Source organism: Berghia stephanieae, chromosome 12 (assembly GCF_034508935.2).
Source record: "Berghia stephanieae isolate SIO BIC M18660-M18661 chromosome 12, UCSD_Bste_1.3, whole genome shotgun sequence".
NCBI classification, from domain to species: domain Eukaryota; kingdom Metazoa; phylum Mollusca; class Gastropoda; order Nudibranchia; family Aeolidiidae; genus Berghia; species Berghia stephanieae.
In genome coordinates, this window is record NC_088371.1 from 11,480,402 (window position 1) to 11,504,009 (window position 23,608).

At 37.2% G+C, this 23,608-nt stretch overlaps 1 protein-coding gene across 11 annotated transcripts in view; it reads left to right on the forward strand.

Moving 5' to 3' along the window:
• Positions 1-23,608, forward strand: part of LOC144957980 (arf-GAP with GTPase, ANK repeat and PH domain-containing protein 1-like) — a 184,330-nt gene that overhangs the window by 16,174 nt on the left and 144,548 nt on the right. For all 11 annotated transcript variants that reach the window (XR_013642285.1, XM_078889541.1, XM_078889542.1 and 8 more), the window contains exons 5-8: positions 3,114-3,255; positions 17,841-17,975; positions 19,656-19,876; positions 21,602-21,910. Coding sequence is in view for 10 of the 11 variants with exons in the window: in XM_078889541.1 (XP_078745667.1) it covers positions 3,114-3,255; positions 17,841-17,975; positions 19,656-19,876; positions 21,602-21,910 (807 nt within the window). In the remaining variant the exon portion in view is untranslated. The remainder of the gene's footprint in view (positions 1-3,113; positions 3,256-17,840; positions 17,976-19,655; positions 19,877-21,601; positions 21,911-23,608) is intronic.

Consider the following 23,608-nt stretch of genomic DNA (forward strand, 5'->3'; position numbering starts at 1 on the left):
TACCTCCCTTACAGTAAGGGAATTAGCAAGATTAATTGGAGTCTTTGTGGCTAGTTTCCCAGCGGTTGAATATGGCCCGCTATATTATAGAGAACTGGAAATGCTTAAAATCAAATCATTAGAGACAAATTATAATTTTAATAACTATACCACTCTTAATGAAGAATGTGTACAAGAAATACAATGGTGGATTAAAGAGGGAGTTTATAGTGGGAAAATGATTTCTCATGGTAATGCAGATTTCACTATTCAAACAGACGCATCTAGTTATGCATGGGGGGCAGTTTTCAATGATAGAAATACACACGGCATGTGGACAGAAGAGGAGTCTAAACTCCACATAAATGTTCTCGAAATCAAAGCAGGGTTGTTGGGTATTCAGTCCCTATGTGATTTTAAGAATTGTCATATACAGATCCAAATGGATAATCAGACTGCCGTTTCATACATTAATAATCTTGGGGGTACACATTCTAGACTTGTTAACTATTATACTAAACAAATCATCTTGTGGTGTAAAGAAAGAGGAATCTGGTTGTCTGCTTGTCATATAGCTGGAAAATCAAATATAGCTGATTCACACAGTAGGAAAGTTAGAATTCATACAGAATGGAAATTACACCCAGAAGTTTTTGATAGGTTATGTGAGAAATTTGGATGCCCTGAAATAGATCTGTTTGCTTCTCGTGCAAACAGACAATTACCTATATATATGTCCTTTTATCCCGATCCTGAAGCCTGCGCCATTAACTCATTTCAACATAAATGGGATACTTACGGATATATCTTCCCACCATTTAATCTTATCTCCAGGATTCTCAGGAAAATCCAAGAAGACCAAAGTACAAAGATATTAATGGTCGTGCCACATTGGACAATAGCCCCTTGGTATCCAAAACTTATGGAAATGATGTGCCTTCCTCCTCTTTTTCTGAAGAAAGCCAAAAATGTGTTAATTTTACCATCAAACCACTCAGCAGTACATCCATTATACCCAAAACTCCAACTGATGGCATGTGTCTTATCAGGAACAATTTCAAAAGACAAGAGTTGTCCCGACGAGTTGTCAAGACTTTAATGAAAGGCTGGAGACCAAATACTGTTAAACAATACAATGTTTACCTTAAGAAATGGATTGAATTTTGTTCTGATAAACAGTGGGATGTCGAGGAATATAGTGTTTCACACTGTCTAGAGTTTTTATTACACCTTTCTAAAAAAGGACTTTGTTATAGTGCAGTTAATACTGCTCGTTCTGCATTATCTTGCATTTTCGACCAACCTTCCATCGGAGATGATAACAAAATAAAACGTTTGATGAGAAGTATTTTCTTGGCTCACCCAAGCAAACCAAGATACACCAAAATTTGGGACGTTTCAATATTGTTAAATTTTTTGGAAAAATGCTCACCTTGTAAGGAATTAACTTTACAGATGCTCACTTTCAAATTAGTCACATTATGTGCCTTAGTCACTGGACAAAGATGCCAAACCATTCACTCGTTAAATTTAGAAGAGTGTCATATTACACAAACTCGGGCCATCTTTCATGTTTCTAAATTATTGAAACATAATACCCCGAAAAATAATGAAAATTCCATAGTATTACCGGGATACCCATCTAATAAACGATTATGTGTTGTAACATATTTGCGAGAATATATAAAACGAACTAAACCGTTTAGAAATTCATCTCAACTGTTTTTGAGTTATGCATGTCCACATAAACCGGTAACTAAGGAAACAATCGGTCGATGGATTAAATTGACTCTTATGAAGTCGGGAATAAATACAAAAATATTCAAAGCACATAGCACCAGGGCTGCGAGCACGTCAGCTATTACTAAAGATGTAGAAATGTCTGTCATACTTAAGGCAGCAGCATGGTCTGGTCAGAAGACGTTTGCTAAATTCTACAATAAACCAATTGTAAAAGATGATGGGACTGCATTTGGGAAAGCAGTGTTACGGAAAGCACGTTGATGTGAGTAATTTATCCTTATTATGAACATAATTATCAGTGTCTGGATTTAACAACAGGCTGATAATGAAAACACCAACGACCAATTACAGTAATTTTTACTGAAATCATAATATGGCACCTTGTTACTCAGTGTCTGGTGGAATCACAGACTGAGTTATATTTAATACCTCATTGACAATCTATGCAGTGTCTGGCTTAGGACACAGGCTGCAAATAGATTAAACATGATTAACCTGTGTCTGAATTTAGTCACAGAGCTATGAATGTATATCATAACTATCTATGCAGTGTCTGGCTTAGGTCACAGGCTGCAATAGTTTTGAAAAACTTTTTACATACTGAATGAAAGTAGATATGGAACCTCATGGCTTAGGACATCGTTCCTTTTATCATAGGTTTTAACGTTTTAATATAGCATAATGAAAGAATATGCTTATAATTGTGTATGTCCGTTTATATATTGGATCGCTACAATAGCTGTTACGGCTTTAAAGTCTCGGGCAAGGCCATATGAATATTCATTGGGTCTATAAAATTAGAAAATTAAACGAGACTTACCTGTAAGTTGAAGTTTGATTGGGATTTTATAGACCCAAGAATATTCTTAGGCCTTGACCGCCCTTCCCAATTTTATCCCACCCCATGAATGTATACATCGTTTTGCAAAATTGCAAATCAATTTGAGGTCTTTTAAATTAGATAATTGATGGTAACAGCTATTGTAGCCTATTAGCTTTAAATAGTGATTGCGCATGTGCAGGGACGCTTTCTCTCGGTCAAGGCCTAAGAATATTCTTGGGTCTATAAAATCCCAATCAAACTTCAACTTACAGGTAAGTCTCGTTTAATTTTCTAATTCTGTTTCTTGTTCTAGAAACTGGGATAAACTCTTGACTCCATGGGTGTAATGGCTTTAAAGGACCTTAAGAAAAGTACTCATGAAATGGTTGGAATTCGACTTTGGAATTTTGTTTTCCTCTTATTATTATTTCTTTCCAATTTATGTTTCTGAAGAATTTACTGCTAACACTATTCACACATACCATCATGATGTCAATGATTATTACCTTTTGGAATGAAGAAATGAGGCGGTTTACTACATTCTATATTATTTCACTATTATTTTCAGTTCACACATTGGGTTGATGCTGTCATCTTTGTATTCAGTTTGGAGAATGAGATGAGTTTTCAAGCCGTTCACAGCCACTATGCCAAGATGAGGCAGTATAGAGACACCAAGGAGATACCTCTTATTCTGGTTGGAACTCAAGGTAAGAAACCAACTATATGAAGATAGTAGTTATGCCATTTGACTTGACTTACTGGACTTATGGCTCTTGGCTTCTGGCGAAGTATAGGGCTTCAACAGCACTCTTTCATCTTCTTCTGTCCTTGGACAGACATTTGCCCCACTCCAGGTAAGATTGGAGACGCGCAAATCTTGGTGATGGCTTCCCCTCCAAGTATGTTTTGGACGACCCCCTCTTGCCCTGTTGGTTCCATTCGAGAGCCTGCTTGGTTATATTACAGGGAATGGCCAACCCATTGTCACTTTGACATTGCTGATTGAACTCTCTTTTCACTGGCAAAACTAAGATCTCTTTTTCTCTTTATAATCAGTGCTGGCATAAACTTCAAAATATTTTATTGGAACACGGGAATTTCCGTAGTAGATGATTTATTTTTCCAACTTTATGGTTTTCCACTTCTGTGACGATTATTGTGTGATGCTCGTCATTTAATTGTAGTCAGGTGTTCTGTTTGCTTTGGTATAAAGATGAGGGTCACTATGTTCAGCATTTCTATGACTCCAGCTCAGCTTGAACCTACTCATCTCACATTTAAGGAATATCTATTTCCCGTTCTTTGTCCGCTATTAGGTTTTCAAGTATTTTGCTTACATGAGGGGGGGGGGGGGGGGGCGGTCAGGTAATTCATAGGTAAAGAGTTCCAGACCCACAAACAAAACTGAATTGGTTTGATGTGTATTGCTCCATACTTTTTTTTTTACTCATATTGCTATCCATCCAGCAGTAACTGGATAGCTGGGTATATCAGACCAGGGAGAAATTACTCTGTTGACTAGGCTAGCATACTTTTCAGAGATAAACAAACAATGTGTATTGTCTTTTCATGTTTTTGTGATGAAGTCACAGAAGAGAAAATAATTGTGTCAGAAACAGGGAGATCACTGTTGCTGTGCCTTCTATCCCCCTATATGTCCTTTTCCAGGTTGCTTTCTTGTCTTTGTATTGGAATGAGATTACTTGTTTATATTTTTTTTTCTCTGGCCGGAGTCCTTGGCTGAGGAGGAAACAGTCAAATGTATGTTGTCAGTTTTGGGAGATTATATTTTGCTCACCTGCAAATCATTTCTCTGTCATTTAATGTAATAGTTTTTGTTTTTTAAATATTTTGGAAACATTTAGTATTCTTCTCAGTGGGATCCTTTGTTTGCGTCTGGGTGGGACTTTTATTTTAGGTGATCTCAATTTGTCTTGATGACTAAGATAGACTTTAACATGATAAAATTAGTTCGACAGGTATTGATTCTTTGTGCAGTTGAGACGTTTTCCTCCCCATTGCAGTTTTATAACACCCAGCCTTCTGTGCATGATCTTTTTACTTCTGGAATATATTTACTATCAATAAATTTACAACTAATTAAAGTAAGAGTTAATTTTTCTCCCTATTGTTTTACTTTGAAAAGCGCTTAACATATTCACATCTTGACCATCGGGTAGCCCCCTGTTGTGGGGTCTGCTTTTAAACTGTAATCATTGAGAAATATCTTGAATCCAGTTTAATTCTCTTCGCTGAACTGCTTACCATCGGAAATTTCAATTAATTTGTGACCCACCATTTCATTTGGTGTGATGTGGAGATGCATCGGATGATTAAAAGTTATTTTCAAGTAATTTTTACCAATAATTGGACTTTTTTGTTGTTGCCTCTTAAAGAAGCTACATCGAATGTCTTCATTGAAACATATAAATAATATTTTTAACACGTTTCATATTTATGGCAACAAATTCAATTTTTTAGCATTGAACTCACCCCAACAGAATACCATTTACAATATGTCACTTGAATGGAGTGTATGTCAAAGGTTACTTGCTTGAGTGAGTGTATCAAATGATTGGAGTAATCATTATCAATCGATATAGGGGATTGAATTGCATATAGATAGAATGAAGTTGATGTCACTCATGTCTTTGTTATTGTTTTTTGCCATCCTCATTTGTGAGTAATTTTCACTAAACTGTATTAACCAGAACACATAGTTTTGTGCGTTGTTCTGTTATACTTCTAGATGGCAATGTTGTGAGTTTCTTAGCCAAGCGCATACTATCTATAGATAGAATGAAGATGACGTCACTTGTGTCTTTGTTATTGCTTTTTGCCATCCGCGTTTATGAGTAATTCTGACTAAACTGTATTAACCAGACTATAACACCGAGTTTTGTGTGTTGGTCCATTATACTTCCGGACGGCAATGTTGTGAGCTTCTTAGCCAAGCGGCGCATACTAAGAGTATATAAGAGTAAATATTAGTTTTCTCTCCATGACCATAGCATAACATGGATCTAAGGCTGCTTGGTCCAAGACGGAGAAAGATGAATAAATATCTTGTAGACTGTGGTTTTTGACAACAAATTCAATTTTTAGCATTTAACTCACCCTGACACATACGTCAATTGAATGGAGTTTTTGTTTAAGGATACTTGCTTGAGTAAGTGTTATCAAATGATTGGAGTAATCAACCGATTTAAGGGATTGATGTGCATATATGACTTGGGGGATTGAATTGCATATAGGAGTATATATAATATGATTCCTATAATTACCATAACGGGGATCTACGGCTGCTTGGTCCTAGACGGAGACCTACAGTGCAGTACGCATTCCTCGTTTCCATGTACCATACAAATCTTAATATCTGAAATATATATCCCTACTTTCTTTGTTCTGGTTGAGGAGGAAATAGTATGTCCCTTTCACGAATTCTTCGTCTTATTTACTTTGTTGGAGCAAGGACAAGGAATACGTGTTGCACTGTATAATATGCAAATTTCTTGTAGATTGTGCTTTATCCATTTGGCTTGCTCTTTTTATGTGATGATCAGATAAAACATAAAGGGCAGGAGGAGGAAGGAAGGGAGGGGGGGGGGGGAGGAGGTTGTGGAATCAATGATAGGCTAGTTGAAATTAGTACTATTTCGTTCTGATTGGCCATAAAAAGAATAACAATGACATTTCTTTGTTAGAATGAATGTATGTCAAGGAAAAGTTTGACTTTGAACAGGTTCCTGTTTCTCTATTATTTTCTGTACATGTCATTGGGCCATTCTGATTGGACACTGGCTTCGGGCCATCCTATACAGACATTGGCTTCTTCTTATCGAAGAAACCAGTAACATCTAGGAGAGAGAGGGGGTGGGGTTCTCAAACCAATGTTATGTCAGAATGAACTTCGTGTTGGAAATTGAATTTAATTTATAGCTACGAATATGAAACTTGGGGAAGGTAACATTATATTGGTTATGGTGGAGAATAAATACAAGTACTCACATTGCAAATAAGTCAAAAGTTTGTATTTCTTATCATTTGGGGGGGGGGGGGGGGGTCTGATTCGTCTCGACATACGGTGGGCCACATTTTGCTTATGTGATATTATTTCCCCTCCAGTCACTGACTCAACCATAGTGATACTGAAGATAACAACTAATTGGCAATAGCAGTTTCTTTTTAGAAAATGTTTGCCATATATGTTACAGTGAATGACATATTCAGTCGGATGGTGAAAAGGTTTTAACTGAGATATTGCCAAGTTTAGTTAGATGGTCAATTTTTATCAAAATTGAGTTCTTGACATAAATGATTAAATCTACTCTTTTGAAATTTTAGAAAAGTTGATGGATACTTTTCCCATACGTCTGACCATAACTTCATGAAAAATCACCCGGTTTACTTCAAATAAAGATTAAAATGCTCTGGGGAACATATTCTTTCAGAAAATGCAAATCCAAAATTTCACCTTCCGACTGATTATGTCATGCACTGACACATATTATTTCCTATTGAAGTCAGAGCTCAGTCTCAACATCCATATTGACGATAAAACTGCAAATCCAAGTAATTGGAAAAAGTGAAGATGTTTTGAGATAACGATATTCATGTCTTCGGTACCAGAAGGAGCACATTTAATAGTTATTTAAGCAACATCTCGAAACATTTGATCATATAAAGTTTTATAGTAGTTTATTATAATGGTTCTGAGTTGACCAGTCAGTTGGCTTGTTTGTTTATTTTGTTGGGGGGTTTTTGTTTATGTTATTTTTCTTTTGTTGTTCTATAAAATATGTTGTCTGCTTATGGGGAGTTTGGGGGGGGGGGGGTTGTTTGATTATTTCCCCTAAATTAACATTCTGACAACTTTGCTCTAAAAAAGAAATACATCAAACGGCTGATATCTCCCATTCTATTGAATGTAATTATTAGAGTGGCTCGTATAGTATAGGTAGAGAGTAATGGATCGATAAATGTTGTGCAATGGTTCAAGGATGGGGTCGGTGGTTATGGGTTTTTTAGTGTTTTCTTTGGTTTGTTTTGTGAATAACCACGATGAAATCCTGGGTGGGGTTCCTGACCTCCCATAGTGGGCAGGGAGGTACATACTTTGTCTTCTATGCCCTTATTTTTCCAACATGCTTTTTGTCTTTGTCTTGGAATGAGATTACTTGGTTTTGTCCTGGCCCTGGCCGGAGTCCTAGCTGGGAGGGAAACAGTCAAATGCATAGTTATTGTTTTGGGATATGATATTTTTTTCCTTCTAAATCATCTCTCTGTTATGTGTTATTAAATTTGTTATTCTGAATTTATAATGTAAGATTTGAGTGTATTCCTCTTTGTTGGATTTTGTGCTTGTGTCCGGATGAGATTTATAGGTGGTCTCAAACTAAGTACTTTGATAGTGTGCTCTTGGAATTTACATCTGATCCCTATTTGTTCCCAGTTCCCCTATGTCTTACTTTTTCTTGGGTGCTTTATTTGTAATTCTAGTTTACTATCCCATTTTCTTCCTTTTTACTGGCGCTGATATAACCTAAATGTGTTGCAAGCGCCGTAAAATCCTTAAAAACAAAACAAAACAAACACGATGAAATCACAAAACGATGATTGGGATTGCTTCATAATATAAGCAACAATGTGCTATGAAATTGTCATCATGTTTACAATCTGACAGAAAACTCACCAACTATCGTACGCGGTAGGATTTATTATAACCCCCCCCCCCTCTCTCTCTCTCTCTCTCTCTCTCTCTCTCTCTCTCTCTCTCTCTCTCTCTCTCTCTCACACACACACACACACACACATACACAAACAGCAACAAAAAACAAACACATAAATTAACAACCCGACAACTCTACATAAAATCAAATGTAATTTGTGACCGATCGTATCAAAACCGTAATTAGTCGGAATGAACCTTATGGTTAGAATTCGATTTTCAGCTCAACTTTTAACATTTAAGTTAAAATAAATGCCTCCATTGGGGGGAGCTAATTTTGTTTCTTAAGCCTCACATTCACTTAAATCTAATTTGGATCAATTTGACTTAAAACTCAATTATCGTCATTTAGTTTTCACGATACTGGATCGACGCAGTGGGTCATTTTTTTTTCTTCTATTGGGTTGTTTAGGGAGAGAGTAATGAGTGGTCAATAGATTATTTTGTGTAATAGTACAACGATGGCATTGGTGGTGGTGGTAATGGTGATGATGATGATGGCGGTGCTTATGAATAGCCACAAATGAACCCGACACATACAGTCATGCCCATTGCCAACTTCCGACATAATAATATCATCAAAGACGTAGTAGTTAGTAGTTAGCAAGCTGTGGGTGGGTAATCAGTCCGAAAAGGTGTGTATTATACAGGGTGAGACAAAACAAAATGAATAGTTTAAAAGAAAAAAAGAACTGCCCCAGAAATAAGCCTTATCTTGACTTTCCCGTATATGTTTTTTAAAATGTTTTTTTTTTCTTTTTAGTATTTAATCCTTCCTTGTATTTCATCTTTCCTCTTTGGTATTGTAGCACAAGCTCGATCTCTTTCTTTCTTTCTCTCTCTCACACTCTCTCTTTCTCTTTCTCTCTCTCACTTTCTCTCTCTCTCTCTTTCTCTCTCTCCCCCCTCCTCTCCTCTCTCCCTCTCCCCCTCTCTCTCTCTCTCTCTCCCCCCCCCCTCTCTCTCTCTCTCTCTCTTATTATTTTTTTTTCTTCGCTGTCATAATATTATGTTGATTACTTCTGGCATTTAGTTAGCACACTTAACTAGTTCGTGGTCAATGGAGGGTTTAATAAATCGATTCACCATTTCTCCCTTTTTGCCTTATTTTCTGCCCAGCTTGAGCATGTAAATTTTTATAACACGCTTTTTATATATCTAGTATATTATATGGTCCCCTCCTTACCCTGTCTCATAAAAACATTTGCATTTGCCCAGGATATGGCTAACATCCTTCGCCAAAATCGAAACAGGTGGATTAATGTGTTTTTTGTTGTTTTTTTTTCTGTGGGGGTGTCTATTTTTCTCTCTCCCTCCCCCCCCCCCCCTCCCTTATGTATTTCATCTCTCTGCCCTTTTGTTTAATTATTTTGCTGCCATTATGATATTATGTTCACCACCACGATACTGCCGTTCTACAGAAGAAAAAAAAACATATTTAAAAATTGACCAGAAAACTCGTCCTTCAAATATCGATCGATTTAAATGACCCTCATCTTGGGGGGGGGGGGGGGGGGGGGGGGGGGGGGGGGAACAAAAACTCTCAAACCTGGGATTTGAGAGGGGTTTTTTTTTTTTGCCAAGATGTGGTTCCCTATCCTTATTCCATGTTTTCCTCTTACATGCTGCTTTCTGTTCCTAATGAGATGTCTTGGTTTCGCCTTAGCCCTGACTGGAGTCCTTAACCAAGCGGGGAAACTTAATAAATGCAAAACTGGGGGCGGGGGGGGGGGGGATAGGGGTTGCTTTTCCGTTTACTTACTTTCGAAGTCTTTTATCGTTTTAAGTGACCCATCACCTCAACAGGTGCTAAACGTTAACTCCATAAAAACAATTAAATTCTAAGGTTTCTAATATCCGGCGTCAATATGGGCCATTTTGGACAAATTTTAATTTAATTTTAGCTCCCCAACTCTCTCTCTTTCTCTCTCTCTCTCTCTCTCTCTCTTTCTCTCTCTCTCTCTCTCTCTCCCTCCCCCCTCTCTCTCTCTTGTTTTTAAAAGAGAACTTAGTATCTGTTTATTGTGCTTTTCTGCAGATGTCCAAGCAACGATTTTGATTTTGTATGCCTCTCTCACTCTCACGCGCTCTCTCTCTTTTCGGTTCCAGGATAAACAAGGGTGTGGATGTAGGGTGTGGGCGGGGAAGGGGGGGGGGGAGGGGGGAGGAGGACTCCTACCTCATTTATTATTCATGTTTGCAACATGTTCACATTCACATTGCAATCTGGGTAATCACTTACGCGAAACGTTGATTTCATTTTCCCCTAAATGAAAGAACGATACTCGGGAAGGGTGGGGGGGATAGATGGATGGATATAGTGTGTGTGTGAGGGAGAGAGAGAGAGAGAGAGAGAGAGAGAGAGAGAGAGAGAGAGAGAGAGAGAGAGAGAGAGAGAGAGAGAGAGAGAGAGAGAAATTTAACAAGTAAAGTTACAATTACGTACCTGCACTCGTATAACTCAAGCGATTGTTTTTGTATTACTGGCGCGTCTATCTTGCTATTTTAATCCTTTCCCTCACCCCCCCCCCCCCTTCCTCCTCCCAATATTTAAAAAAACGGGGGTGATGGAATTTGGCACCGTGTTCCCCCCCCCCCCCACCCACACACATATACACACGCATCGCGTCTACTCTGCGCGTATTCTTTGTTATTATTTCCACCGTTTTCATCCTTATGGTTTCCATAAAATAGCATAACGTTCTCTCTCTCTCTCTCTCTCTCTCTCTCTCTCTCTCTCTCTCTTTCTCTCTCTCTCTTTCTCTCTCTCTCTCTCTCTTTCTCTCTCTCTCTCTCTCACTCTCTCTCTCTCTCTCTTTTCTCTTTCTCCCTCCTCCTCATCCCTCCTTACCTCCACTTACCCACTTTTATTATCTAATTTCTCCCCCACCCCACTTTCTCTCTATCCTCCCACTATCCCTCTTTATATACCCCCCCCCCCCCCCTATCCCTCTTTATGTTAACATCCACCTCCTCGTTAAAGACGTCAAATCTCGCCGCACTTCTCAAGAATGGGTCAAAATTTAGCGTGAGAAAACATACGGACGCATAGGATAATCTCTTGCTTATTATTATTATTTTTTTTTAAAAATATTTTCTATGTTTCATGGTTTTTTTGTTTTTTTTTTTGTTCAAATGTGTTTTTCTTTTTTCTTTCTCATATTCTGTATTTACACCCCCAAGCCTATCCAAACATAACGCGTCGAACTTTCATCCACGCATTCTGTGTCTCTACCCCCCCCCCCCCCCCCCCCCCGCCACCCCCCATTTTTCTTTCTTCCTTCCTTTTTCTTTTGTTTAAAGCCTTTTTTCTACCTAAAAAAAAAAAAAAAAAAAAAAAAAAAAAAACAAAACGCAGGACCTGTCGTGGAAATATTTGTTACTGCTACAGTTACGTTTTACTCACATTTTAAACGTAAATATACACTATAATATATACATATATTTGCTAACACGCGAGTTCATGACACCAGCACTAGTTTGCTTTGATTCGTTTGCACTTTGTAATTGTTTTTAAAAATAGAAAAAGAGAGTTAAAAGAAAATAACATTATCTGTGCGGTTTTTAATGTGTCGTAAGCTCAAGATTCTTTAGCTAAACGTGAAACAGTATCAACGATTGTGAGGCTTGTTAATCACTATAATTGATGTTCTATCCTAGGCAGACAGTAACCGCTGTGAGTTCTTATTACTATCGTTACATAAATAGAGCGCGATAGCGAATGCGGCAAATAGTTTTAAAAAAGTATGCGAGTCGTGAGCGTTTAAGTAAGCTGGTCGCGAATATATGGGGAGATTGAAAACTGACAAAGTGATTTCTTTTGGTGAACATCTTTTCATCTCTTGGATACTTATTCGTAATTTTTAATTTTTAAAAAATTAAGATTATTATTGTTATTCATTTCGCATTCCAGATTCGGATTTGTTGTTATTTGGAAATATTATAATTTATTGATGTTTGAATACTGATGCATGTCAATGGTGTACTATCAACTGTTTCTTTCTAAGTTCTGTTATTTAGCGACACATCGCATCTAACTGGTATTATGGCGTACTGAACGAGGTGAAGATGAGTACGTTTATAATCAAAATGGTCAGAATTAGGATTTTAAAACAATTATTTCCCATTTGAATTTAATTAAATGAAATTCAATCTCCTTAATGGAGACATTTTTTAAAAATTCAGATTTTATATGTTAAGTTGAATTTAAAGGGACATATTCAGCCCGACATAATACCTTTTTTAGGCGGTGGGTCACATTTATGCGAGTTTAAAATGTCATTTTTAAATTTATTTTTTTTTGGAGAAAGGACAAGAGCATCATTTTTCTATTATTATGAAATGGATTATGTGTTATTTCAAACGTGTCCATATAAAATTTGAAAATCTCTTTTATGAGATGACAAAGTTCCAGAAAAATTCTTTGTAAGTTTTACTTTAAACCCCCCCCCCCCCCTTTTTTTTTTTAAATAATAAAATATATACTGATGATTTTTTTATATTCCTGGTAGCATATTATGCAAATGTTGATGGCAAAGCTTGATTCCTGAGTTTATCCCGGTTTCTGTAGCGTTCTGTAGCGTTAAACGAAAAGTAGTAATTGCTTGCCTCCCTGTGGATATGACGCTAGTCTATTTGTTTCAGCAGATCTATAACACACAAGGGACCTCGATTTCTTTAATTTTATTTTGTCTTAATTCACATTAACACCTAGAAATTAATCCTCCTTGACTGACCTAACTTTTTTTTTAGAAAACGACCTTCAGTTGAAGGGATCAGTTGAATACTGGGCCCAAGTCCAGTTTGACCGCTTCTAGTCGAAGCGACTTACGAGAGTAATGATGACAGTGATCTAGAAAGTCAAACCGATGAATCAACTGATATTTCGTCCGTTCCCGTAAAAGATACAGAAGTAGCCCGGGAGCTGCTCGAAAATAACGAAAGATCCACAACATTTCGATGCTGTCTTGATTTTAGGGCGGGAGAAAGAGGGAGGGGGAGGGGGTTGGGTTACTATTGATCATTTGGTAGAGCACTCGCCTCACATGCAAAGTCTTAGATCAATCCCTGGTGAAGTCAAGATTATTTTTTTTTCCCGACCCTCCAGTCCGCTCAGCAGTGATTGGATAACTTGTTCCGTAAGATCTGACGGAAGGTACCTACTTTGCATTAGACTAGCGTCATATCGAAAGGGTAGAAAGTAATTTCTATAGTCCGTTTCACGGGCAAACTCCCAATTCCATGGGCCCAATGGTCCTGAAGGACTGCTTTGATTTGAGACCAAAGTGGAATTGTTGCTCGGTGTTGAAGAACTCGATCCTCCATTTACGTTTTGAATGAAAATTCACGCCGCTTATGGTTTATACTTTAATCGTGATAGTGTCGCGTCCCGGACTGTTTCCTTCTGAGAAATTAAAGCAAAATTGTGACCCATCGCCTCCAGACGGTATTATGTCGGGATATATACGTGATACCAAAAAGAGATGTTTTAAGTTAATATGATATGATAAGTGCAATTTAGTTATTTTCACGTTGTGGCATGTTGTTAATTCTTTCCATTGAAACATAAAAGAAACTCATATTTTTTAAAAAAATTAATTTCAATTTTTAGCATCAGGTTCACCACGATACAATACCATTTTGAGGCGGTCAGTCGTAATTATATTAATTGCTGCTTGTTTTCCGGACTGTTAAGATTTCAGGGATGTTTGTCCTTGTTTTGGTGGGGATTAATTGTATCATGTAACAATCGTTATTTATTTGTTAAATTTAGATCAACTGTTAAGTTTACTGTCCACGGTTGAGGAAAGTTGTTTTTCAACTCCAAAGAATAGACGGAATGAGAGAGAGTCGAATATCATTGGATTTAATAATCGCTGTGTAAGTTGTTTTATCATTGTCATCGTCGTTGTCGTCGTCATCATCATCACCATCATTGTTATCGCCTGTAATCTGAATCTGAATGTGACTCGAAGTTGACTTAATTCTGGATATTTATATTCCAGGGCGGAGAAAATTGTTGAATGTGGCAGCCATTGTTGGTTTTTCAGGCTGAAGTAGTTTGGTAATCTTCGTTTAGCTAAAGGTGTCTAAATCTGTTGTGTTGACACATGATTCGGGAAGAGCGTTCCGTGCGGGGTGCAAATGAATACACTTGAAAACGTTTCAATTTGCAGATTGGTGTTGTGTTTCGGTGTTTTTGAGTGGGTTTTTTCTTTGAATGTGTGAATTTCGTTGTATGTCTAGTTGCTCTGGTTAGATAGCCGTCATTTTGTTTGTAATTTTGACCTTAAGGGTTAATCGTTGTTCTTTGCGTCTGTTTTCTAAGGAAGACATCGCCGTCGTCTATATCATTATCCAGTATCACAGGAATAATTCTTATTTATATTCCCGTCAGATAGGATTAGACCTAGCTAACAGTTTACTACTGGACGAACAGAGATGGAGCGGTACCATCTTTTTATAAATCTGTCCATCCATCTGTCTATCTATCTAATTATTTATATGTATGTCTATCCATCCATCTATCTCCAACTTGCCATATATCGGTCTGTCTATCTAATTCATGTGTGTTTCGTCTCCTTTTTCTTCATCTCCTGCTCCTCATCTCTCTCTCTCTCTCTCTCTCTCTCTCTCTCTCTCTCTCTCTCTCTCTCTCTCTCTCTCTCTCCACCCCCCCCCCTCTCTCTCTATCTCGATCTCTATCTATCTATCTATCTATCTATCTATCTATCTATCTATCTATCTATCTGTCTGTCTATCTATCTATCTATCTATCTATCTATCTATCTATCTATCTATCTATCTGTCTGTCTGTCTGTCTGTCTGTCTGTCTGTCTGTCTGTCTGTCTGTCTGTCTGTCTATCTATTTATCTATCTATCTATTTATCTATCTCTATCTCCCTCTCATTCTAAATGTTTCGTGCCCAAGTCCCTTACTCTTCTATTAAGGTCAATCATGTCTATCAGAAAAGCTGTGCTATGGAATGGCATTTAAGTAGAAATAAAGATAATCAATTCTCTCTCGTGTCTGCGAATAAAGATAAGGTTTTCTATTGTGATATTCTTATTTCGCCATCCTTTCTTCCTTACCTCGTCTATTTTAACCCTTTCGTGGCGAAATGAACTTTTTTTTTCCCTTTTTTAAATAGTATCATTTACTATCTTGTCACAATCTTCGTCTTATTCGACATCGTAATGACCGTTATACCGTTGTCGTCGTCATTAGCATCATCATTATTGTCCTCCTCCTTCTCCTCTTATAATACTTTGTTAACGTATGTCGGGTTATAATAGAACCGAAATCTACCTTTAAATGGTTAGTCGCCGTCTTGAATGCTAGGCATAGAGCATAATTTTCTGTCTCCGAGGTCGCTTAAATTATCATTCGCTATCTCCTTGAAGGCAGGGAGCTCCATTTTCATTCTTATCAACAAACGTCATTTTCTTATTTGTCTTGAAATATCACCAGTGTTATCGTATTGTTTTCAGCAGTCGTTGTCATTACTTTGTCACTGTAGGGATCAGTTAGGAGCATCGTCTTATCCGATATCATAAATATCTTCATCATTATCAATATCGTTCGTTAACATCATCAACGTCATTATCTCGTCGTTATTATTATTATTTTATTATTTATTATTATTATTATTATTATTATTATTATTATTATTATTATTATTATTATTATTATTATTATTATTATTATTATTGCCCCTCTTTCCTTCCTTCTCCTCAAAAGGATAAGTTAACAAATGGAATAAATAAGGTTGAAACAAAATTTTAAAATAATAATAACAGACAACTTCCCTCATCCTCATCCACCTCCTTTTTCCTCCATCATCATCTTCATCGTGTCTTCAGCTAGGATTCGGCATTAATACATGACCTCTTAGTCTTCCCGTAACCAGAAGACTTTGAAGCCATCATAGACATTTTGACTGTTTACACAATCAAATACTATCTAACAAGATAAGAGGAAAATCCCGTTTTGTTATCAATTCTATTATGTCCTATCACTCACGCTGACGATAAGACCAGCTAGTTTGTATGATGCTGTTGTATAACTAAACTGAGAAAAGAGCATCTCTGTAAAAGTAATGTGTTCCTGTATTCGAGTCGACAAGCCGGGATGCTATTGAAATCGAAGTAAAAGTTTTTTTTTGGGTCAAAATGTGTGTGTTTTTAAAAAATGTGTTTTCTTAGACTACGACAGTATTGTTGGGAGTTTGATGTGGTTACATTTCCTGAGGAACCGTCGTCTCTGTAAAAATGTTCTTGTATTCACACTCACAACATCTGTAGTAAGTCATAGATGGATTTGTTTTTGTGTGCACGTGTTTATAGATGTGTGGTGTGTGTGTGTGTGTGTGTGTGTGTGTGTGTGTATGTGTGTGTGTGTGTGTGTGTGCGGTGTGTCCGAGGAAGAGAAAGAGAGAGAGAGAGAGAGAGAGAGAGAGGGGGGGGGGGTGTAGGGAGGAGGGGTCAACTGGAATCTGTGGAGGACTATGGAGGTGTTTTATATCATTTTTTTTTTAAAGATTAAGTTTCCTTTTTTTATCCTTTATAGATAGAATGAAGTTGACGTCACTCGGGTCTTTGTGATTGTATTTTGCCATCCACGTTTATGAGTAATTCTCACTTAACTGTATTATCCAGACTAAAAGTTCGTGGTTACACATAATTTTGTGTGTTGGTCCGGTATATTTCCGGATGGCAATGTTGTGAGCTTCTTAGTCAAGCGCATAATGTCTATACAGTTAAGAAATAGACACGAATGTCCATTTATTGGAGAAGGCATTTGTCTTCCAGGGTTGTGACTGTTTATAATTAGAACAACTCGCATATGATTATTTCTTGGAGCGGAGTGAACAAATCTCACAAATCCCATAATCCATAGAAAATATTGCCACAACAGACAGTGTCTCGGGCGCACGTGATTAATAGTCATCACTAATGAAGGGATTGAAGCAGGTAGAAAGTATTCCATAAGTAAAGCAGGATCAGTTATCAGTTATCCCTGTTTCTTTTTCTTTCTGGGCTGCAATGAATCACCTATCATTTATTATTATCATTTTGTGTTAACCGATGCCTTTGCTTAATGATAACTTACTCTATTTATTGTCGTATGATGTCACCCCTTATGGTAGTAGGTTCTCACCTTGTTAAGCCTATGACTTGTTAAAAATGTTGAGACAATGATATTGTTGATTTTATTTATGGAAAAAAAAAAAGGGGGGGGGGGGGACTGAATTTTATTACATGTTTCAGGTTAAACTGAGAAAAATATGTTTTTAAAATGCCTTTCCAAAGAGTATGGTTTTTTTTTTAATGCCTTTCCAAAGAGTATGGTTTTTATGGAACCTGGGATTGAAATTTAACTGGGGAGCCTCCTCTTTGATTTAAAACGAGCAGAACACATTTTTTTCATCCTGATGAAATGGTTATCATAGCTTATGATATTATATTGTGTTAAAATCATAACTTAATTAATTACGTACACATGCTGTCTTCACTAATGAGTTATATAAAAATATGATATATTTTCTTCTATGATTCAACCAGATGCAATAAGTGAAAGCAATCCTCGTATTATAGACGATACTCGTGCCCGAAAACTGGCCAACGATCTCAAACGGTGCTCTTACTATGAGACGTGTGCCACTTACGGCCTCAATGTGGAGAGAGTCTTCCAAGATGGTGGGTATTGCTGTGGTTGTTATTGTTGTCCTTACATTTACATAGACCAAGTATAATGATAATAATAATAATAATAATAATAATAATAATAATAATAATAATATTAATAATAATAAATATGAAAAAAAATGTGATGAACTACCATATATAAAATGTATGAAAAACAAGGCACTTTTTGCTACCTGGTTTGAAAGCCTTTATTTATTTTAAGTTGATAAATTATAACAAAACCCTTTATGTCATTTCATTTTCATTTTCTGCTTTTGAAAAACTAGCGATCTGTTACTCGCATTGTTGACTCCTCCTATCCTCATATTCAGACGTTAATGACCATTATTGGCATAATTGTTCATATTTGACATCAATGTGAGATGGGCATTAATGTTTTAATGTCATAACATCAACAAAGATGAAAAAAAAAGGGGGGGGGGGGAATTGAAGGGTGTTTTTTTTTTCAAAAAAAAATTTTTTTTTCATTCTTAGATCATTCCAAAAAGGGTTTAATTGTTATGTTTAATTTAATGGTGAACATAATCAAGAATATCTTATGATAGCCCTTTCTTTTTTTTCCCTTGTTGTTCATGGGTCTATCATTTTCCAAATTTGAGATAGCTTTACTTTGGTAGTATGTACTATTTTGTTTTATTTTTGTGTGGTACATTTCTTTGATGTGACATTTTTGGTAATGTCATCATATCAACACTAAGAAATTTTTTGGATTATTTATGGTAATTTTGAATGCTACGTTTTATCTTCATTAATGGAGTTGAGTCTCTTATGTCAATAATCAAACATTCTGTTATGGGAGCTTAACAATTTCCATACATTTATTTATTGGAAACCTGACAAAGACATTGCCTGATGGGAACAAAGTGGTATTGGACGGTAGAAATAACATTATTGGGCAATTCAACTATACAATCTGATCATCCATCTTCCCTAATCACTTTCATTACAAAACAAATAGCATGTAATTGACATATAGCGACTTTGTTGTATGTAAGACAAATGATTAATTGTATGGAACATTCAGCTCTCTATCCCATATGTGGTCCGATCACCGTCTGTCCCGCAGAAAGAAAATAAAGTTGTATGCCTCTAGTGTCTGCTCTGTTTTCACACATGGTTGCGAGGCTTGGCGACTTACAGAGGGTGTAACCAACAACAGCCGATGCCTTTCCATCATTACGGGAGAGGACTACAGAGAAAGGGCAAAACGTCCCGAATTCCACCTGATAACTACAGTGATGAGATGCAGAGTCCGCTTTGCAGGGCATATCTTACGCATGGACGCAGACCGCCTCCTGCGTCAAACTTTTATTGCCTACTTGAAGAGCTCGACAACTAGACCAGCAGGCACTCTACTACATGGGCTGGATTCTATGCCATTGACGATATTGTGACTCTAGCCAGGAACAGACGTGCTTGGTCCCAATATGTGAATTCCCTGTGACCGTGACATTTTTATGCTGATGTAACATATCACCTTATAGGTGCCGTACTAATGTACAATGCAACTCATACATGGTTGTATGGAAGACAAATGATTAGTTGTGTGTCAGACAAATGATTAGTTGTATGTAAGACAAATAATTAGTTGTATGTAAGACAAATGATTATAGGGTTATAATTAATGCGTATTTTCATCACTGTTGCCTTTTTTTTTTGTTGCCATTTCAGCATGTCAGAGGATAGTCCAGATGAGATACCCCATTGCCCCAACCGCAGTCCCCTCCACACCAAACCACTCCCAGCGTTCTTTCTACATGTCCCAAACTGGTGGTGGTGGTGGTGGTGGTGGTGGAAGTGGTGGCAAGCACAGTGATACACACAGCATCAGTAGCCATTCCACCTCTAGCTCTGGGACTGTTGTCACTTCAGGACAGCAACAGCTTTCACAGGTGGGAATGATGATGAAAATGATTGCAGTTTGTAATGTTGACAGTATCAGTACTTATTAAATTTACGTGAATTATCTCTTTAGTAGTAAAGTAACAACTCTGACAATATAGAACCTATGAAGATGGAAGGCAATACTGGTTGTGTTAAATGTGTTGGCAGTGCCAGTAGCCATTCTACCTGGTGTCATGGTCTCAAGTGAGTAAAGAGCTACTCGACTATGCATAAAGATATATGTAGAATGAGGCCCCAGAATTTACTAGTTACTATAAATGAAAAACAATTAACGATTTGTTTACAATGAAATAAAAATAATGATGAAATTTAATTAAAAGAGATAAACAGTGATCGTGGCAGTTACAAATAGAGATGTGAATATATTACGTAACTTATGATAATATGTCAGGTTCGTAAGTTTACGTTTCCAGGCAGTTGACAGGCTTGGATGATATATTCGTCTGATAACAGGCTCGGGCTCGTAAAATTCCACTTCCAGGCAATTGGTAAGGGGTTATTGTATAAATCTTTGACAGCGGGCTCGGGTTTGATCCTTGAAGATTATACAATCAAAGTTAAAAGCTCCGGCGTCTTAATGGTGTAGATATAATATCTACAAAGTCCCAAAAGATAAAAATCTTCCAGTATATATAAGGAATAGAGCGACTGGCCGTCCGGCATAGATTGTGAAGAGAAGTGAGTGTAGAATGTTAGACCTATCAGCTTTTATAATAAGTGGCTACGTGACAGAATGTAGAACGAAAAGTATTCACTAATTAGAAATTAATTCGAGGGAAGGCTATAAAAGACGATCTAATATTAGAAGGTAAAGTTTATCTAAGCCTACCGAAATAATATAACTGGAGTGAGATGAATTCAGTTCTTAATAAAATAAAATTTAATAAGATAATTGTGAACAACCTTTACTGTGACACCTGGTACCAAATTGTATCAACCTAATTCGTAAGACATAGAATCGTGTGACTCTGAAGATCAAAAAGAGGAAATGCCTACTGAGAAAATTGTTGGGAACAGCTTTGGGAGCAGTTCGGATTCTCCTCTTGATATCACCTTTCTCTGTAAATACTTTTTGGATATTAGGTTGTATCTCTAATCTAATTTTGCTCCATTTTAATTTTACCCTTTGCCAAGGATTTTATCTGGTATAAATTATATTTGTACTCCTTTTTTAAAGGGTATTTTTAAAACCCTTCAATTTTACTTGTAAAAAAAACAAACTTAAGCATTTATTTAGAGCAATATCCAATAAACATGCTCAAAGCGCTTTACAAGGGTTCCTCAGCCAACAGCAACATGTAACATGTAGGACGAGACATAACTCCTGTTAGGCGATATTACATTAATTTTTTTTTCCAGACGGAGACAATACTTTTAACGGCCAGATACTCATTTAACACTTGAGTAGGGTGAGAGAATGTGAGTAAAGAGCCTTTTCCAATGACTCAATAATGCACCACTCAGAGCGCGGAACTTAAACCCTGAACTTTCGGATCCGAAGGCGAGTGTCATACCACTAGACCACATAGACGCGCGTTCATCGTCAATGAAAAGCACAACACTGGATGATAGACATCTGCCACCTGCTTGTCTTATTTGTCCAATGAGCTGCTTGGTCCATAGTTAATTAAATTTTGTTTCAATGCTCAATTTTATTTTTTACTCATTAAGGGAATATTTTATTTTACTCCTTATATAATTTTTTCACACAGGGCGGACCTCCACCTCCACCTCCCCCAAAGGAAAAAGATTTACGTGATGGTAAAGGGTTGGATAAAACAGGGTCATCATCTTCAGACCGTACCAGGAGTAGCAGGGACAAGCAGCACGGTCAGACCCCACCCCCGTCTGCTGGAAGCAGTGGCATCCCGACCCCTCCACCTTCCTCTATGAGCCCCCACCCACACCAGTCTACGCCCCCCTCCCAGCAGCCCCCACAATTACCCACCACTATGCCCCCTCCACAGACAGTTTCCTCTATCTCACCCCACCAGCCTGCAGTCATTGTTGATGATACTCAGGTAGGATATTTTACTCTTTCTACTCAAAATTTTTATGATTATAAATTTATAAATATATAAATTTAAAGAAAAAAATGATCCTGCTTAATTTTTTTTTTTTTAATTTTAAATTTATTTTATTTTTTTAGATAACTGCATCAAGATTCATGAATGTATTTTTGGAAAATCGTAAAAGATTTTTGCCACCTTATGAAAAGAAACTTATGAGAAATCTTATTGAACTTTGATATTTATCATTAAAGAGACAGTAGTCAATAGAATGAAGGATGGTAAAGCAACAGGCCCTGATGAAATATCTGTAGAGGTATTAAAAAGCCTAGGAGATCTAGCAATTGATGAACTTCACATATTATTCAACAATATATACAATACTGGGAAAATTCCAGAAGATCTCTGTAACTCTATTTTCATAGCAATACCAAAGAAAGCAGGTGCAGTCAGATGCGAAAATTTTAGAACTATAAGTTTAATAAGTCACATCAACAAAATACTGTTGCGTATAATTATCAACAGGCTAAGGAATAAGATTAACCCCGAAATCGCAGAAGAACAATATGGATTCCAACCTGACAGAGGGACAAGGAACGCAATATACCTCCTCCGTGTTTTAAGTGAAAGAGCTATACAGGTTCAGACCCCACTATACCTCTGTTTTGTCGACTACAAAAAAGCTTTTGATAGAGTACGCCACGAAGAAATACTAAAACAACTGCACTCCATTGGCGCTGATGAGAAAGACCTCAGACTCATGCAAACATTATACTACACCCAGCAGGCATCTATCAAAATCGGAAACTCTACAGGAAATTCCATTCCTATTAAGAAAGGAGTCCGTCAAGGTGTGTTGCCTCACCAGATCTGTTTAATCTATACCAAGAAACAATCATGAGGGGCATAAATAATATGGAGGGAATAAAAGTAGGAGGTCACAACATAAATAATATAAGATACGCAGACAATACAGTACTCATTGCAACATCAGAAATCCAACTTCAAAAGATTGTTGACAAAGTGGTAGTAGATAGTGAAGCCAAGGGAATGGAAGTGAATATCACCAAAACAGAATGCATGGTAATACAGAAAAACCCCGAAAACAACAACACCTGCAATATAACGATTCACGGCGAGCAGCTTACCAACGTAGAAAGTTTTAAATACCTAGGTTCAATAGTGACAACAGATGGAAGATGTAACCGAGACATACGAGCAAGAATAACTCAAGCCAAACAGGCCTTCATGGACCTGGGAAACATTTTGAAAAACAAACAGATGTCGTTCGGGATTAGATTCCGAGTCTTGAAGTGCTACGTGTGGCCAATCTTGTTCTACGGATGCGAAAGCTGGACTACAAATGCAGAAACACAAAAGAACATTGAAGCTTTTGAAATGTGGTGCTTGAGAAGGATGCAGAGAATATCGTATACCGCACACAAAACGAACGAAGAAGTGCTAAAACAAACATACCAACAAAGGAAACTAATGCCCTTAATAGTGGATCGACAACTATCCTTTTTCGGACACATAGTAAGGAAAGATAAGAATGAATACCTGGCAAGTTGTGGAAAAATACCTGGTAAACGCGCCCGGGGAGACAAAGAAAAACACTCATAGACCAACTGAAGGGCTTCACCAACCTAACAATCCAAGAGCTGTTTGAAAAAGCAAGAGACAGGGAGGAATGGAGAGAGATAATTCATG